A 19,783-nucleotide genomic window follows, 5' to 3' on the forward strand; every position below is an offset into this window, starting at 1 on the left:
TTCTCTGTTCTGCCAGGCTCCACCCAGAGTGTCTCTGGATCCTGACTGGAAGCCAGGACAGGTCCACAGTGGCCAGCTTCCTGGAGAGAAGTGCATAGCAGGAAGGGGACCCAGGGGGCACAGAGAGCCTCTAGCACACCCCAAGTACCCGATGGGGCCAGTGGGGGTTTAAAATATTACTATAAATGCCTGCCTGGCAGTCACTCACTGCCCATTGGATCAGATTATTTGGCATTTACTTACCAAAACGCCACCATATAACTGTATTCTCAGGTGGCAAAACCCAGAGTCAAACAAGATGTGGTCATCTACTCATAGTGAAAAACAAAACTTTTACAAAGTTGACAGATAACATTTATTAAAACATGTCATACAAAAGGGCATGATCTCTTCTATAAGAAGAAAATATTAAACATTAACATTCAATTAAGTAAAACCATGCTGTACACTGAAGACAGCAATATATAAAGACAAAACTATTCAACTTTTGCAACATAGGCATAACATTTCACAAAATATCAATAAGATATGCACCTAATGATAATCTGTTTATCATCAAATGGTTTTGTGGCCTAAGAGTCACCTGACTTGCATAAATAAAGTACTTTTCTGGACGAAACATTGGGAACCTCACAAAAGGAAAGAAGGCAGCAGCAACTAACATGACACAGGCTTCAGGCAAAAACTAAAAAAAAAAAAAAGTCACATTTGCAAAATGTGTTCCAGCATCTTCCCATAGGGCACTATCAGTAGAGATTTGAAATAAGAAACTTGTACCTTTAAATATGTAAGTAGCAAAGAAAAAAACCCCAAACAAACCCTGGTTTCACTGAACAAAAGTTAGTCACCCACTAAAGCAACCTAAATCACAAAACTGGTGGCACGGGAGGGATTGGGGATAACACAGTGCTGGTTTCCAGCACCCCTAAATTATCAGAGACCTTCCAAAAGCAAAAACCTGGACTCGTTGTGATGGCGCCCTCTCCACGCCCACCCAGGAGGCCGCAGCACATTCCCTTCCCCAGGGAAAAGCACAGCTTTGCAGCTTCTGCTCCGTCTCAAATTCACTCCACAGCAGCTTGGGGGTGTGTGAGCCTCTCAAGGAGGGAGCCCCGGAGGCTAAGCAGCTTTCCCCGGTGGTTAGAAGCCAGCCTTAGGGGCGGGTTAGTTCAGCAAATGCCCACTAGAATGGAGGGGATCCCTTTGGGCAAGCTTTTAAAGTAGTGGCCAAAAGGGACCAGAGGAAGATGAGACCTAGAAATCGGAATCAACAGGCTGGGGCCCTGGAGCGCCTGCAGGCAACCTACAGCCCTGCAGGGTAAGTTACCGCAGTCCTTCCTTAGTTAGCGGTGACATGCACTTCACCATGTGGATTACTGTAACGTGTGTATCTAAAGGTAAAAGCATGGCATAAGTATGAATTTTTTCTTTTTTTTGAGACAGAGTCTCGATCTGTCGTGCAGGCTGGAGTGTGGTGGTGCAATCGCGGCTCACTGCAACCTCTGCCTCCCAGGTTCAAGTGATTCTCCTGCCTCCGCCTCCCGAGTAGCTGGGATTACAGGTGTGCGCCACCACGCCCAGCTAATTTTTGTATTTTTAGTAGAGACGGGGTTTCACTATGTTGGTCAGGCTGGTCACAAACTCCTGACCTCAGGTGATCCACCCATCTCGGCCTCCCAAAGTGCTGGGATTACAGGCGTGAGCCACCATGCCTGGCCCCAAGTATGAATATTAAATACCACTGGTGGTGCCTTGAAGCCCTTTCCCATGGGGATTGAAGAAAAACCACAGTTAAGACTCAAAGTAGGGGACAAATAGCTTGGTTGTAGGCCATTGACGTGATCCCTGAAAGATTGTTTGAACAATGTTACCCACAACCATCCAAACTCATTAGGAAGGATAAAGATTTTCTAAAGCTATATTGAGGTGAAGAGAAGAGACTATTCCTCCAACTCAACGTGGGGATGAAAAAAAGGTAAAAACCAGAGTTTACAAAAATTCACTTTTAATATTCAAATGAAAGCAACCCCCTTCTCCTGCCTCTCTGAACATGGCCAGCATTTCAGACACCCTACCACCTCCCAGGCTCTGGCTGCCTGATAAAAAAATCCCAATTTTTGCCAAAACCTCAAATACCACAAAAAACCTAAAAGAACAGATGTGAGCAACTTATTTAAGTTCTACATTTAGTAGCTGATGGACACATAAGGCTTTCAAGAAGACACTCTTCTCTTCACAACATATTAAATAAGTCCTAGCACAACTGACTGCTTCCAAAACTACCACCCAAGTGTGCCACCACTCTTGGCTGAACAGAAACTCTTCCTCATGACAAGGGCACTATGCTGATTTCAGCAGAACTGAAGGACCACGACTCTCCCAGAATATCTGTATTTTTACCTCTCAGACTTCTCCCGCAATGTCCTAATGATCATGTAAATAGTCTTCAATGAGAAACAGGACATCAAACCTTCCAAACAGGCAGAAAATGCTCTGCTAATACCATGGGAGAGGGTGATCAGTTTTTGGCAGAACAAAATGGCATCACCACCTTAGTACTGAAATTAGTAGGAGTAATAGAACAATTTCTCCTCAAATATAATGGCTAGGATCATACCTAAAACCCACTGGCCTCTACCATGAGTGAAAGAAAAGGAGACAATAGGCTTGATTGTACAGTCCCCTCAGTATACGTGTGTCAGGTACACAGAGAAAAGACTGCTACCAGTAACGTTTCAATACTAAGAGAAGCTATTAATGTGGCAAACAACCAAGAGGTAATATCTAGTTTCTAGGTTTAAAAAAAACAATATATATATATATATATTTATAATAAAGTTTTAAATACAAAGTGCTTTTTATATATCGAGAATGATACAGTGTTGTGAATAAATCCCTGTTTGTAATCTTGCTTACAAGAGTTAACTGGTAAATAAGTATTTTCTTTCCTCTTTCCAGACAATGTTCAACAAGTAAACACCCTGGTGTTAGGAGCTTGAGAATCAGAGGCCATTGCCAGCAATGTCTATTACATTACAGCAAAGCCAAACTTTTCAAATAAAATTTCACCCCAAATCCAAGAAAAATTATTTTTATTTTAAGAAAAAAAAGTTTCTATTTAGAAGTAAATAACCCAGTACGATTGTGGAAAAGATGACATGGTAGTAGCACCCTGTCCTACCCTGGTGATAACCTCAGGTATGTTACACAGCTTAAAAGCATGTGTAATATTACCTTTCTTTTTAACCTAAATCATCTAACTGATGGGCAGAAAAGGTCTCAGAATAGTTGCTTTTCTTGTTTTTTTTTTACTTTTTTTCTGGTCGGCGTAGCTTTGTGGACTTTTAAGTTTAAGCAGCTTTATCTATAATGTGGGAGCATGATTCTGTAGACTACCTTGCTAAACTTAGGACTCCTTTTACAAACACATTCCAGCGCTCATAAAGAACTGGTAGTATTAGCTCAGTGTACCCTCTAAAGAGTATCTCCCCCACCTTGAAAGAGTGTATTCTCAAGATTCTTCTTGGGCAGTTTTATCCCCCTTAAGTATAACCACTCATAGAATCCTGCCTATCTGCCCTCTCACTCTGGTTGGTGGAGTGTCACCTTAGCACTCTATGAACTACTCAAGTTCACAGGGAACTCTCAGCCACAACTTGTGGCTCCTTCTCACTAAGTGTGGTCATGGACCACTCTCTTTGTAAAGCACCATAATCTAAGACAGAGCAGGGGCTGTGGCAGCCCGTGGTACCGTGGTCAGTCACAGCAGCTTGGTGTCTACCAGCCACAGAGAAGACCCCACTGTATGGAGGCTACAATTAACCAAACAGGATTTGGGAAAGCAAACCAATGAGAAATACCTATCTCTGGCACCCTAGAGAATTACAATTAGATACAATTGTCCAAACTCAATGTTAGAACTAAAATACAAAACACTGCCTTATCAAGAGTCTGAAACACCTTGCGACAGTAGTGGCATCTTACAGAAACTGACAAGGGCACTATGTCAGCCTTGTACCGTAAATTATCTGTTTCATATTTAGAAAGTCACTCTCTTAGCATCTCCATAGTTTTAGTTAAAATATCCTTTAGAAAGACTAAAACCAGACAACAGAGCTCTGTTAACCAATTTCTCATCCTAGGAATCACATTATTTGTAGCTTTTATATAAGTAGCACTTCCTTCAGTGAAATAGCTACCAAAACAAATCCACATTACCTAAGTATCTATAGCAAGAGCAAAATAAAATTTCAGCATGACCTTGTAATAATGAGTGATCCAAAGCTGCTGCCACCCAAAATGGAACTGGTGGGTGGAGTCCAGTTCCAAGTGCAGGTGTCTCTGTCCACCTGTTTCAATCACAACCAGTCAGAAGGTTTCCCTTGCCAGCTGGGCGGTGGGTTAACTCACCCCATTACCCATTCCAGGCCAGGACTGGAACACACAAATTTGAGGAATTAGATTTTTTTAATTGGCCTACTTAGAGCTGGTCTTTCAGAAATATCTTCCTTTTTTTTTTTTTAAGCTTCTCTCATAATAGCAAGTAGCACGCATCATCTGTGCCCAGATTTGCATTAATTACCATAGTTTATTTTTGTGCATGCCACTCAAGGGCCAGATCCTATTTTTAGTTAGCCTCAGTTGTATTCTGCTCAGCCTTTGCAGCTTCGTAGGACTTAGTACAAGAAGTCACATGCCGGTGGAAACTGTCCCTCCACATAAACCTCTTTGCACAGATATTACACTCATATGGCTTTATGCCTGTGTGAATTTTCATGTGGCCCACGAGATGGTGCTTCATTTTGAATTTCTTACCGCAGACCCCACAGCCGTAAGGCCGAAGACCGAGGTGCATGCTCATGTGCCGATCTCTCTGACTCTTGTGAGTGAAACTTTTCCCACACTGACAAGGATACAGCTTGTCGGTGGCTGAGAATCCTAAGTGGGAAGCTTCTTCTTTAATCCCTGTTACCATTTCAATATTCTCACTGTAGCCTGCTGCGAGGGCAGCCTCCTGTCTGTGCCCAATTAGATTCCCATCTGACCTCTCTCCGGAAAACTCTTCCATGGAAGAGCCATAGAAATCCACCTGCTCATCATAATTGCTTTCATCAGCCTGTTCATCAAACTCAGCTTCCACTTTCTTCTCCCCGATGTGGAAGTCCTCCTCCACTCCCGAAGGCTGCACCGTGTGCTCTGTCTGCACGGTGTTGATGGACTCTGTGACCTGGTGCTCGTCGTAGGTCGCGTGCACATCCATGCCCTCGCAAGCCTGTTCTAAGCGCTCGGGCTTCACGTGGATCCAGCGTTTGTGAGCCATGATGCTGGGCTTGCTGTACATGGGCCGGGTGTAGTGGAACTCGGCGCTGTCGCTGGCGCCCTCCTCCCCATCCTGGCTTGCCATTTCCGTGCTCAGGCGGTCATGCTCTGTGGACGAGTTGCTGGGCAGGTATTCGTGCTCGGTGAGCTGGGATGACAGCTCGTCTTTGGTGCTCTCCTCTTCATTTTCACCATCTCTCAGTTCTTGGGCTTTGGGAAAATCAGTATGACCCCCAGAGCCCAGCTCAAAGCTCTCTACCAGGCCATTATAACTACTGCTGCTTGGTGACTGGTGGTCACTGCCATGATTTAGCTTCTGACAAAGGACTGTAGGGTTTCCCTCTAAAACTTCAGTGCATTTGTCTACCACATGCCACATCTGGAGGAAGCTTGCCGCTGTCAAGTAACTAACAATTTCTGGAGCGGGCATTACTAGACGTCCTGTATAACTAGATAGGAGAATGTTCTCAAACACTCTTGGGTTCATCACATCAGGCAAAACAATTCTCCTGCTGTTTTTCAGGAGTACCTGGTCACAAAAGTAGGGTGAACTGGCAGCAAGAACGGCTTTGTGTGCCCGGAAAATGTGGCCTTGGACAACAATGGAGACGTCACATAATTGTCCTTGCTGGCGCTGCTGGTTCAGTTTCTGTAGAATGGTGCTGGAAAAATCAGGAAATTCTACCCGAAAAGAGTTTGTTCCAGGCTCCATTTCATCACAAATCTTGTTCGGTGCTACAAGAGAAAGAAAAATTAGTACAAATTCCAGCCCAAAGATAAACTTATTTTATCCCCTCCTCCATTGTTAAGACAAGTTCCAAAGTTCCACAAAGTCCTCTAGCCTACAGGCCCCACTGGGTAAGGGATTCAATCCCTAGAGCAAAGCTTGCAGGTGCGAGTTTGCCAAAGGCAGGACTCACCACCGCTCCTTGTGGAACTCCTGATTTTGGCTCTGTGTCTGTGGGTAAGAGAACTGAATCCATAGGGACAAGATTTGTAAGCTATACAAATCTCCCAAGTAAAACCAAGTACTGTAAATATTTACAGTTAAAACAAACAAGATACCCATTCAAATAATATAATTTTTTTTTAAACGAGATGGGGTCTTGCTCTGTTGCCCAGGCTGGAGTGCAGTGGCACAATCATAGTTCACTGCAGCCTTGAACTCTTGGGTAATCAAGCTATCATCCTGCCTCAGCCTCCTGAGTAGCTGGGACTGTATGTACATGCCACCATGCCCAGCTAGTTTTTTTTTTTTTTTTTGAGATAGAGTTTTGCTCTTGTTGCCCAGGCTGGAGTGCAATGGTGTGATCTCGGCTCACTGCCACCTTCACCTTCTGGTTTCGAGCGATTCTCCTGTCTCGGCCTCCCAAGTAGCTGGGATTATAGGCGCCTGCCATTACACCTGGTTAATTTTTTTTTTTTTTTGTATTTTTAGTAGAGATGGGGTTTCACTATGTTGGCCAGGCTGGTCTCGAACTCCTGACCTCATGATCCACCCACCTCGGCCTCCCAAAGTGCTGGGATTACAGGTGTGAGCCACCACGCCAGCTGTCCAGCTAGTTTTTTTAAAAAATTAATTTTTTTTGTAGAGACAGGGGTCTCACTTTTTGCCCAGGTTCGTCTTGAATTCCTGGCTTCAAGTGATCCACCAGCCTCAGCCTCCTAAAGTGTTGGGATTATAGGCATGAACCACCGCTCCTGGCAGAATTTTTTTTAAAGAGATGAGGTCTCACTCTTTTACCCAGGCTGGAGTGTAGTGGCACCATCATAGCTACTGTAGTCTCAAACTCCTGGGCTCAGGTGATCCTCTCACCTCAGCCTCTTGTGTAGCTGGGTCTATGCCCAGTATATACCACTATGCCCAGCTCAAAATGATAGAACTTTTAAGCCTCAGATTTAACTGATATTTGACAGGTTGTGGTGAGGGTGGGAGAACAGAATGGTGGGAACAAGGAAAAGCATATGCAAAGGCTCCGAGGCAGGAATGCATTTGGCAATTGCAAGGAGACCATTAGACTAGAGTACAGTCAGGGAGTGAGGGGCCTGGGGGCTTGAGCAGTGAGGACGGGACAATTGCACCTCTGGTCTTTCAGCACTAAAGGGGCACAGTCACTCATGCCCTGAGCAATGCAGATTTCTCCAGCTGCTGCCAGAATTTTAGCCCTTTAAGAGCTTCTGAGAATATGAAACTGAATGAAACTGCAAGGTGAGGTATGCTTCTTATCTGGTGATCTCCAAACTGTCTATAGACCAAAGAGGATAGTAAGTCCCTGCTACTGAACAGAGTCGATCAGAAGACAAAGTTATAACGAAGACTAAGGCATTGCCTGTGTTGCTACTGTAAATATATTCTGTGGGGTAAGTCAAGCATTAGAAACAATTCCTAACAATGGCACACAAGATGAGCTGTGCTAGAGATCCTGCCCATACTCTGTAATTCCCCCAAATTCTGTAATTAAAGCAAAAAAAAAAAAACAAACAAACAAACACCCAAACGATTTATTACTGCATATGTCACCTTGCTCTGATACTACATCCAAACATTGCTAAATTACCAAGTGTTCTTTTGTTTTTCTGAGACAGGGTCTCACTCTTGTCACCCAGGCTGGAGTACAGTGGTGTGATCACAGCTCACTGCAGTCTCAAACTCCTGGGCTCAGGTGATCCTCCCATCTCAGCCTCCTGAGTAGCTGGGACTTCAGGCATGCACTACTACCACATCCGGCTAATTTTTGTATTTTTTGCAGAGACAGGGTTTCGCCACGTTGTCCAGGCTGGTCTCGAATTCCTGAACTCAAGCGATCTGCCCGCCTGGCCTCCCAAAGTGCTGGAATGACAGGCGTGAGCCACTGAGCCCAGCCCCAAATTTTCTAAGTATGATATAAAAGAGCCAGACAACCCAGACAAAGACTGAAAGTCATCTTCGAGGGATAGGGAGAGATGACAAGAGAAGAAATGAAGGTTTCTTGAGTAATTATGATATGTTAGGGACTGATACCTTTTTTTCCACTTAATCTTTATAATTACTCTGCAAATGTAGGGCTTGATCGTCTGAAGTTCAGCTATTTTAAGTAACTTTCTCAAGGTTAAAAGCTAGTTTTTATTAAGTTGAGATGTGAATCCAGGTCTGGATGACTCTAAAGTCTATGTGATTTTTCTTATCACATGACTCTGCCTCCTCTAAGATGCCAAAAATGCCAGATTAGGCACTAATAATTTTAAAAGACTGTGTTTTTAGAGTGAAGTATTAATTTATCGTTCTATACATCTTAAAACATTTCATAGTAATTTAAAACAAAAATAGATCATGAAATAAATGATTTAGGTATTCGTAATTTCAAAAAGAAAAGTTGACTATATAAATGAGTAGACTAAAAGTATGTAAATTCTGGAAACTACATCTGGGTGAACAGATTCTCTGCTAGATCTCACCACTGTAGAATTTTGCTTTTAGCTATTTGAAAAAGGGGGTGTGGGATATAACACATGCACATGTAAAAAAAATTATAGAAAGGTGTAAAAAAAAAATCTCTCCCATCATTTATTCCTAGTCTCCCCCAAAGGAAATCACCATTAAACTCCTGTTTATATCTCTAGAAACTTCTCTGTGCATATATCAGAATAAATCATATACATCCTTTAAAAATCCCTACTCAACTGGGTTCATTACCTACATTTTATTCTACACTTAGCTTTTGTCACTTAATATATCTTGGAGATCTTCCCACATTAGCACAAAAAGAGCTAACTCATTCTGTTTAATGGCCACATAGCTTTCTATTATACGGATGTATCGTAATGTAAGCAGTTCTCCTCTTACAGAATTTCAGTTGGCAGGGGTTGTAAAATCACAAGCAATGCTACAATAGATATTTTTGCATAACTATCTTGCATACCTTTGGAAATATTTATAGCTTAATTTCTACCAGTGGAATTGCTGGGTTAAGGGGCTGTGCATTTGACATAGCCTTGAACTCTTGGGTCATCAAGCAATCCTTCTGCCTCAGCCTCTCAAGCAGCTGGGTCTATAGGCATAATTATTATTATTATTTAGAGATGGGGGTCTCACTGTGTTGCCCAGGCTGGTCTGAAACTCCTGGGCTCAAGCAATCCTCCCGCCTTGGCCTCCCAGAGTGCTGGGACTACAGGTGTAAGCCATTGCACCTGGCCCAAAATTATTTTTGAAAATAAAAATGAAGGCTGGGAGTGGTGGCTCACACCTGTAGTCCCAGCACTTTGGGAGGCCGAGGCGGGTGGATTGCGAGGTCAGGAGATCGAGACCATCCTGGCTAACACGGTGAAACCCCATCTCTACTAAAACTACAAAAAATTAGCCAGGCGCGGTGGTGGGTGCCTGTAGTCCCAGTTACTTGGGAGGCTGAGGCAGGAGAATGGAGTGAAACCAGAAGGCGGAGCTTGCAGTGAGCCGAGATCGCGCCACTGCACTCCAGCCTGGGCGACAGAGCAAGACTCCATCTCAAAAAATAAATAAATAAATAAATAAAAAATAAAACCTTTAATACATGGGTGTTTATTTTGGCATGAAGAGTAAGGTTGGGACCCAGCCTTTTTTCCTCCAAAATGGCTAGCCTGTTTTTCTAACACTATTTGCCAAATAACCTATGCTTGCTTCATAAAGTGCAAGTACCTGTTGTGGAATTCTTTTTTTTTTTTGAGACGGAGTTTCACTCTTTGTTGCCCAGGCTGGAGTGCAATGGTGCAATCTCAGCTCACCACAACCTCTGCCTCCTGGGTTCAAGCCATTGATTCTCCTGCCTCAGCCTCCCAAGTAGCTGAGATTACAGGCATGTGCCACCATGCCCGGCTAATTTTGTATTTTTTTGTTTAGTGTAGATGGGGTTTCACCATGTTGGTCAGGCTCATCTCCAACTCCTGACCTCAAGTGATCCGCCCGCCTCAGTCTCCCAAAGCGCTGGGATTACAGGCGTGAGCCACCTCGCCCGGCCTCTGTTGTGGAATTCTAAATGACGAGAATACATTTAAAATCAGTTCTAAAAAAATAAATGCCACAAGGGAGGTTATGGAAAATGGTGGAGTCAGAAGCTCCATGGGTTGGCTCCTCCACCAATACAATCAGGAAGCTGAAAAAATGATCAAAATCACGATTTCAGGACTCTGGAAGCGGATCAGACACTCACAGCAACCAAGAGAGTGCTGGATGGAGGGAGGCTGCTGAAGCTCAGAAGAGATCAGTGTGCATAAATCCCCATTCCGCAGCCCTGCCACACACAGCCTGCAGGAAGGTGGCCTGTGTTCCCACAGCAGCTGGCTCATACAAGAGGAGCGGGGTGGAGGAAGGACCTTGTCCTCCAAAAATGTGCAGTTGTGCATTTTGGCCAGTCTGGCAAACCCGCTCAGCTTTGTTTTGGCCCCCTCAGGCTGCAGTGGTTTCCCTGGTGGCACCTACCACAAGATTTAAAACACCTACACCTACATCTATACACGCACACACACAGATCCAGACATTTAAGGAAATCTACCTGGTCACAGGCTGGTTGCATGGATAAAAGAAAAAAAAACTTAAGCAACTACATGCAACAAGGAATACAGACTTTACAAAATAGGAAAAGTCATTGTACAAACAGATAACTAACCTCACAAGTCACAAAAGCAATCCCAGAGGCGGCGTAGAATCTGATTTCCAGAGTTACCACAATATCATACTCCAAATGTCCAGTTCTCAACAAGAAAGTAAAAGCACACAAAGAAAAAGGAATATACAGTACATTCACAGGAAAAAGAATTAGAAACTGTCCCTGCAGAAACACCAACACTAGAATCACAAGTCACAGAGGTTAAATCCACTGTTTTAAATATGCTCAAAGAACAAAAGAAAATAATGAATAAAGAAAATCAGGACAACGATGTCAATAAGAAGACAGAAACTATAAAAAGGGGCCAGGAGGTCGGGCGTGGTGGCTCACGCCTGTAATCCCAGCACTTTGGGAAGCTGAGGCGTGAGGATCACGAGGTCAGGAGATCGAGACCCTCCTGGCTAACACGGTGAAACCCCATCTCTACTAAAAAATACAAAAAATTAGCCAGGCATGGTGGCGGGCGCCTGTAGTCCCAGCTACTTGGGAGGCTGAGGTGGGAGAATGGCGTGAACCCGGGAGGTGGAGCTTGCAGTGAGCTGAGAATGTGCCACCGCACTCCAGCCTGGGAAACAATATGAGATTCTGTCTCAACAAAAAAAAAAAAAAAAAAAAAAAAAAAGGCGGGGGGGCCAGGAGTGGTGGCGCACGCCTGTAATCTCAGCACTTTGGAAGGTCAAGGTGGGTGGATCACTTGAGGTCAGGAGTTCGAGACCAGCCTGGCCAACATAGTGAAACCCCATCTCTACAAAAAATATAAAAATTGGCTGGGCATGGGCCGGGCATGGTGGCTCATGCCTGTAATCCCAGAACTTTGGGAGGCCGAGATGGGTGGATCACCTGAGGTCAGGAGTTCTAAACCAGTCTTCAACATGGTGAAACCCCATCTCTACTAAAAATACAAAAATAAGCTGGGCGTGGTGGTGGGCGCCTGTAATACCAGCTACTCGGGAGGCTGAGGCAAGAGAATTGCTTGAACCCGGGAGGTGGAGGTTGCAGTGAGCCAAGATCAGTCCACTGCACTCCAGCCTGGGCAACAAGAGCGAAACTTCATCTCAAAAAAAAAAAAAAAAAAAAATTGGCTGGGCATGGTGTCATGAACCTGTAGTCCCAGCTACCCAGGAGGCTGAGGCATGAGAATCGCTTGAGCCCGGGAGGCGGGAGGTTGCAGTGAGCTGAGATGGCACCACTGCACTTCAGCCTGGGCGACAGAGTGATGCTCCATCTCAAAAAAAAAAAAAAAAAAAAAAAAATTATAAAAAGGAACCAAATGGAAAAAGCTGGAGCTGAAAAGTGCAACGATGCGTTACGGGCCGAACTGCATTTCCCCTGCTGCCCCTCAGTTCACACATTGAAGCTGTAATGCCCTGTACCTCAGAGTCTGGCTATATTTACAAGTAGAGCCTTTAGGAGGTAATTAACCTAAATGAGTCCATTTAGATGTGCCCTAACACAGTATGATGGGTGTCCCTATAAGGTGAGATTTGGACACACACAGAGACACCAGGGATGCACAACCACGAAGAAAAGACTCTGTATGGGCCCAGTGAGAAGGAGGCCGTCTGCAAGCTGAGGAAGAAGGCCACAGAAGAACCCAAACCTGCTAACATCTTGATCACAGACTGCCCACTTCCAGAACTGTGAGAAAATACATTTCCATTGTTTAAGCCACCCAGCCTGTAGTATTTTGTTACGGTAGCTCTGGCAAACTAATACAAGCTGAAATTACTTGTTCACAAGAGGGGGTTCAATGGCATGCTTGAGCAGGCAGAAGGAAAAAAAAAATCAACAAACTCAAAGATAAGGTAAATAAAATCCAGTTGAGTAGCAGAAAGAAAGAAGAATGAAGAAAAATGGGCTGGGCACAGTCGCTCATGCCTGTAATCCCAGCACTCTGGGAGGCTGAGGTGGGAGGATCACTTGAGCCCAGGAGTTCGAGACCAGCCTGGGCAACATAGTGAGAACCTGTCTCTACCAAAAATACGATAGCCAGGCATGGTGGCATGCATCTATAGTCCCAGCTATACAAGAGGCTGAGGTGGGAGGATCACTTGAGTACAGGAGGTTGAGGCTGCAGTGAGCCATATTCATATCACCATACTCCAGCCTAGGTGACAGAGTGAGACCCTGTCTCAAAAACAACAACCACCACAAAAGAAAAATGAACACAACCTGAGGTGCCTGTGGGACACCATCATACATATCATGGGAGTTCCAGAAGTAGAGGCACAGAAAAGGGCTGAAAAACAATTTGAAGAAATATATAATGGTCAAACACTTCTAAAAACTGATAAAAGATTTGAATCTACACATTCAAGAAGCTCAACAAACTCTAGGCAGGATAAAGACACATTACAGTCAAACTGTAGAAAGAGCCAAAGCCAAAGAGAATCTTGAAAGCTGCAAGAGAGAAGCTCCTAGTCACGTAAAAGAGATCCTCACTAAAATTAACAGCTAATTTTTCATCAGAAACCATAAGCAGAAACCATATGGAGGCCATAGGCAGTAGGACAATCTATTTAAAGCGCTTAAAAAAAGAAATCTGTCAATTAAGATCTGGCAAAAGTATCCTTTCAAGAATGAAGGAGAAACTAAGACATTCCCAGAGAAACAAAAGCTAAGGATGTTCACTACCTGTAGACTTGCTCTACAAGAAATGCTAAAGGGGTCCTTCAGGCTGAGATAAAAGAACACTAGACAATGAAAAGCCACATAAAAAAGCAAAGATCGCTGGTAAAGGTTAACTACTTAGGTAAATATATAAGTCACCACTGGTTGGGCTCAGTGGCTCATGCCTATAATCCCAGCACTTTGGAAGGCCAAGGCAGGTGGATCATTTGAGTCAGAAGTTGTGATCAGCCTGGTCAACACAGTGAAACCCCATTTCTACCAAAAAACCAAAAATTAGCCAGGCGTGGTGGTGCGCACCTGTAATCCCAGTTACTTGGGAGGCTGAGGCAGTAGAATCGCTCGAACCCAGGAGGTTGAGGTTGCAGTGAGCGGACATTGCGCCACTGCACTCCAGCCTGGGCAACAGAGTGAGACTCTGTCTCAAAAAAAAAAGCCATCATTGTTGTACTTTTGGTTTTTAATTCTTTTGTTTCTATATGATTTAAAAGGCTAATGAATGCATAAAACAATAATTATAAATTTATGTTAATACACATTATACAATATATAAAGATATAATCAGTGACAATGACAACATGAAGGTGAAGGGACAGGAGATATCTTTGCTGTGACTGTACTAAACCTAAGTTGGTACTATTCAAGGTAAGTTGTTAAAAGTTTAAAATGTTAATTGCAAACCCCAAAGTAACTACTAAGGAAATAACTAAAAACATACACAAAAAGAAGAGAGTCAAAATGGTTTACTGCCAAACAAACCCAAAACCCCTAAATAATAAAAAGTAGGATGGGGGCAATAATGGAAGAATTGAGGAATAAAAAACATGTAAGACATACAGAAAACAAATAGCTAAATTGTAAAGTGAATCTTTCCTTGTCAGTAACTGGATTAAAAAACGACTCATCTACATGCAGTCTACAAGAGACTCACTTTAGTGTATGTGCTGCCGAGGTGAGCATGAGACTCACTTTAGATATAATGACACAAAGAGGCTGAAAGCAAAAGGATGAAAAAAGATATTCCAGGTAAGCGCAACAAAAAATGGCCTGAGATGGCTATATTATTAGAAATGATCGATTTTAAGTCAAAAAAGGTTACAAGAGACAAAGAATTATATGTTGAGTAAAAAGGTTCAATCTATCAAGAAAATATAAACATATACACACCTAACAAGATAACTCTAAAATATATGAAGTAAAAGTGGATAAAATTGAAGGAAGAAATAGACAGTTCTATAATAATAGGTGGAGACTCCAATACCCCACTTTCAAGAATTGATAGAAAAAAGCAGACAGAAGATCTATAAGGAAATAGAAGACTTGAACAACATTATAAACCAGTTAAGCCTGCTATAAAGACATATACAGGCATACCTCAGAGATATTGTCGGTTCAGTTCAAGAACACCGCAATAAAGTAAACACCATAATAAAGTGAGCCACATAAATTTTGGTATCCCAGTGCATATAAAAGTAATGCTTACACCATACTGTAGTCTATTAAGTGTGCAATAGCATTATGTCTAAAAAAAAAAAAATGTACTCACCTTAATTTAAAAATACTTTATTGCTAAAAAATGCTAACAATCATCTGAGCCTTCAGCCAGTTGTAATCCCTTTGCTGGTAGAGGGTCTTACCTTGAGTGGATGGCTGCTGACTGATCAGGGTGGTGACTGCTGAACGGTAGGGTGGCTGTAGCAATTTCTTTCTTTCTTTTTTGTTTCCCAAGATAGGGTCTCGCTCTGTTGCCCAGGAAGAAATGCAGTGATATGATCACGGCTCACTGCAGCCTTGACCTCCTGGGCTCAAGCAATTCTCCTGCCTCAGCCTCCCAAGGAGCTGGACTACAGGCATGCATCACCATGTTCAGCTAATTTTTGTATTTTTTGTAGACAGGGTCTCACCATGTTGCCCAGGATGGTCTTGAGCTCCTGGGCTCAAGCAATCCGCCTGCCTCAGCCTGCCAAAGTGCTGGAACTATAAGCATGAGCCACTGTGCCTGGCCTGCCAATTTCTTAAAATAGGACAACAGTGAAGTTTGCCACATCAATTGATTCTTTCACAAAAGATTTCTCTGTAGCATGCAATGCTGTTTGATAACATTTTGCCCACAGAACTTCTTTCACAACATTTGAGTCAATCTTTTTAAATCCTGCTGATGCTTTATCAATAAAGTTTATATTCTAAATCAGGGGTGTCCAATTTTTTGGCTTCTCTGAGCCACAGTGGAAGAACTGGACTGCACATAAAACACACTAACACTAACCATAGCAGATGAGCTTTAAAAAAAAAAAAAAAAAAAAAAAAATCTCGGCCGGGCATGGTGGCTCATGCCTGTAATCCCAGCATTTTGGGAGGCCCAGGCGGGCGAGCATCTGAGGTCAGGAGTTCGAGACCAGCCTGGCCAACACGGTGAAACCCTGTCTCTACTAAAAATACAAAAATTAGCCGGGTGTGGTCGTGGGCGACTGTAATCGCTTGGGAGGCTGAGGCAGGAGAACTGCTTGAACCCGGGAGACGGAGGTTGCAGTGAGCCAAGATCGTGCCATTGCACTCCAGCCTGGGTGACAAGAGAAACTGTCTCAAAAAAAGAAAAAAAATCTCATGTTTTAGGAAAGGTTACGAATTTGTGTTGGGTCACATTCAGAGCCATCCTGGGCCACAGGTTAGAAAAGCCGTCCTGGGCCACAGGTTAGAAAAGCCGTCCTGGGCCACAGGTTAGAAAAGCTTACTCTAAATCCTTTGTTGTCAATAATGTTCACACCATCTTCACCAGGAGTAGAGTCCATTTCAAGAAACCATTTTCTTTGCTCATCCCTAAGAACCAACTTCTCATCCACTCAAGTTTTATCATGCCTTTGCAATAATTCAGTCCCATCTTCAGGCTCCACTTGTAATTCTATTTCTCTTGCTATTTCCACTACATCTCCAATTAATTCCTCCACTTAAGTCTTGAGCCCCTCAAAGTCATCCATGAGGGTTGGAATCAGCTTCTGTTAAGGCTGATATTTTGATTTCCTCCCACCAATCACGAATGTTCTTAATGGCATCTAGAATAGTGAATCCTTTCCAAAACATTTTTTTTGTGTTTCTTTTTTTCTTTTTTTTTAAAGACAGAGTCTTGCTCTGTTGCCCAGGCTGGAGTGCAGTGGTGCGATCCCAGCTCACTGCAACCTCTGCCTCCCGCCTTCAAGCAATTCTCCTGCCTCAGCCTCCTAAGTAGCTGGGATTACAGGCATGTGACACCACGCCACCACACTAATTTTTATATATTTTTTTTAGTAGAGACAGGGTTTTACCATGTTGGCTAGGCTGGTTTCAAACTCCTGACCTCAAGTGATTCACCCACCTTGGCCTCCCAAAGTGCTGGGAGTTACAGGTGTGAGCTACCACACTGCCACCAAAACATTTTGAATTTACTTTGCCCAGAGATCCATCAGAGTGTCAGAGGAATCACTATCAATAGCAGCTATAGTAGCTATAGCCTTACAAAATATCCTTTTTTTTTTTTTTTTTTTTTGAGATGGGGGTCTCACTTTGTCACCCAGGCTGGAGTGCAGTGGTGCGACTGTGGCTCACTGCAGCCTCGACTCTCTGGCTCACTTGATCCTCCCACCTCTGCATCCTGGGTAGGTGGGACTACAAGTGCATGACACCATGCTTCACTAATTTTTTGCATTTTCAGTATAGATAGGGTTTTGTATGCTGCTCAGATTGGTCTTGGACCCCTAGGCTTAAGCAATCTGCCTGCCTTGGCCTCCCAAAGTGCTAGGATTACAGGTGTGAGCTGCTGCACCTGGCTCAAAATGTATTTCTTAAATAATAACACTTGAAAATTGAAATTACTCCTTGGTCCATGGGCTGCAGAATGGATGTTGTATTAACAGGCATGAAAACAATACTAATGTCCTTGTACATCTCCATCAGAGCTCTTGGGTGACCAAGTGCCTCCTCAACGGGCTGTAATGCTTTGTAAAAAATCTTTTTCTGAGCAGTAGGTCTCAACAGTGGGCTTAAAATATTCAGTAAAGCATTCTGTAAATGCTGTCTCCAAGCTTTCACTGTGCCATCTATGGAGCACAGGCAGAGTATACTTAGCATAATTCTTAAGGGCCCTAGGATTTTGGGAATGGTACCTGAGCAGTGGCCTCAACTTAAAGTTACCAGCTGCATTAGCCCCTAACAAGAGAGTTATAGCTTGTCTTTTGAAGCCAGGCATTGTCTTCTCCTCTCTAGCTATGGAAGTCATAGATGGCATCTCCTTCCAATAGAAGGCTTTTTCATCTATATTGAAAATCTGTGGTTTAGTGCAGCCATCTTTACCAATTATCTTAGCTAGATTTTCTAGATAGCTTGCTATAGTTTCTACATTAGCACTTGCTGCTTCAGCTTCCACTTTTACATTATGGAGACACTTCTTTCCTTCAACCTCACAAACCAACCTCTGCTAGCTTCAAACTTTTCTTCTGCAGTTTCCTCACCTCTCTCACAGCGTTCAGAGAAATGAAGAGAGTTAGGGTCTTCTTCTGACGGCTTTGACTTAAAGGAATGTTGTGGTTGGTATGATCTTCCATCCAGACCACTAAAACTTTCTCCATATCAGCACTAAGGCTGCCACTTTCTTATCATTCATGTGTTCATTAGAGTAGCACTTTCAATTTCCTTCAAGAACTTTTCCTTTGCATTCACAATTTGGCTGTTTAGAGCAAGAAGTCTAACTTTTGGCTTATGTTTGCTTTTGATATGCCTTCCTCACTAAGCTTAGTCATTCCTAGCTTTTGATTTCAAGTAAGAAGCATATGACTCCTCCTTTCACTTAAACACCAGGCCATTGTAGGTTTATTAACTGGCCTAAATTCAAGTGGTTGTGTATCAGGTAATAGGGAGGCCTGAACAGAGGGGGAAAGATGGGGGAATGGTGGGTCAGTGGAGTAGTCAGAACACACATTTATTGACTAAGTTTGCTGTCCCTTATGGGTGTGGTTTGTGGTGCCTCAAAACAATTACAATAGTAACATCAAAAAATTACTGATCAAAGATCACCATAACAGATATAATAATAATGAAAAGGTTTGAAATATTGCAAGAACTGCCAAAATATGACACAGAAAGTAAACATGTGCAACAGGAAAAATGATGCTGATAGACTTCCTTAATGCAGGGTTGCCACAGACTATGTATTTGTAAAAAAAAAAAAAAAAAAATCCAATATCTGTGAAGCACAAAATGAGGTATGCCTGTATAGGACACGTCAGCCACCAAGTGCACACAGGACATTCTCCAGGATAGATCATGTGTTAGACCATAAACGAGTCTTAATACACTTAACAAGACTGAGTCTTTTTAAAAATACAAAGTATTTTTCTAACCACAATGAAATGAATGTAGCAATCAATAAGAGAGAAAACTGAAAAACTAATAAATATGTGGAAATTAAACAATACCCTTAAAGACCTATAACTATCAAGGACATTGACTCAATAAAGAAAAGATCCTAACCTGATGGCTTCACCGGTAAATTCTAACAAACATTTAAAGAAGAACCAACACCAATCCTTCTCAAACTTTTCTAAAACACTGAAGGGGAGGCACCACTTCCTAACTCATTCTATTAGGTCAGGAGTGCCCTCTGATATGAAAGCCAGACAAAAACACTATACAAAAACTATAGACCAATACCCCTTATGAACACTGGAGTAAATATCAACAAAATACTACCAAACCAAATTAAGCGGCATATTAAAAGAATTATACACCACCAGCAAGTGGGATTTCTTCCTGGAATGCAAGGATAGTTCAACATATGAAATCAATCAATGTAACACAGCACATTAACAGAATGAAGGGGAAAAAAACACATAAAACATGTATCATCTCAACTGATACAGAAAAAGCATCTGACAAAATTCAGCACCCTTTCATGACAAAAACACTCAAGAAGCTAGGCGTGGTGGCTCATGCCTGTAACCCTAGCACTTTGGGAGGTCGAGGTGGGCAAATTGCTTGGGCTCAGAAGTTTGAGACCGGTCTGGGCAGTATGGTAAAACCCTGTCTCTACACAACGGCCATGTGTGGTGGCTCTCATCTGCAATTCCAGCTACTTGGGAGGATCACTTGAGGCCAGAAGTTTGAGTCCAGCCTGGACGACACAGCAAGACCTTGTTTCTAAATATATGTATATATATTTTTTAATTAGCCAGGAATAGTGGTGCACAGCT

General features: G+C 42.9%; 1 protein-coding gene across 3 annotated transcripts in view; it reads right to left on the reverse strand.

The window, feature by feature from the left end:
- Positions 1–331: 331 nt before the first annotated feature.
- The window catches only part of ZBTB43 (zinc finger and BTB domain containing 43), a 32,643-nt gene continuing 13,191 nt past the window's right edge, over positions 332–19,783 (reverse strand). For 2 of the 3 annotated variants that reach the window (XM_003312312.5, XM_003312313.6), the window contains one exon: positions 332–6,054. In XM_003312312.5, the coding sequence (XP_003312360.1) occupies positions 4,628–6,031 (1,404 nt within the window). In that variant the 5' untranslated portion in view covers positions 6,032–6,054 and the 3' untranslated portion in view covers positions 332–4,627. The remainder of the gene's footprint in view (positions 6,055–19,783) is intronic. The other variant, XM_009457302.5, reaches the window with a different exon arrangement.

Source organism: Pan troglodytes, chromosome 11 (assembly GCF_028858775.2).
Source record: "Pan troglodytes isolate AG18354 chromosome 11, NHGRI_mPanTro3-v2.0_pri, whole genome shotgun sequence".
Classification (NCBI taxonomy): Eukaryota; Metazoa; Chordata; class Mammalia; order Primates; family Hominidae; genus Pan; species Pan troglodytes.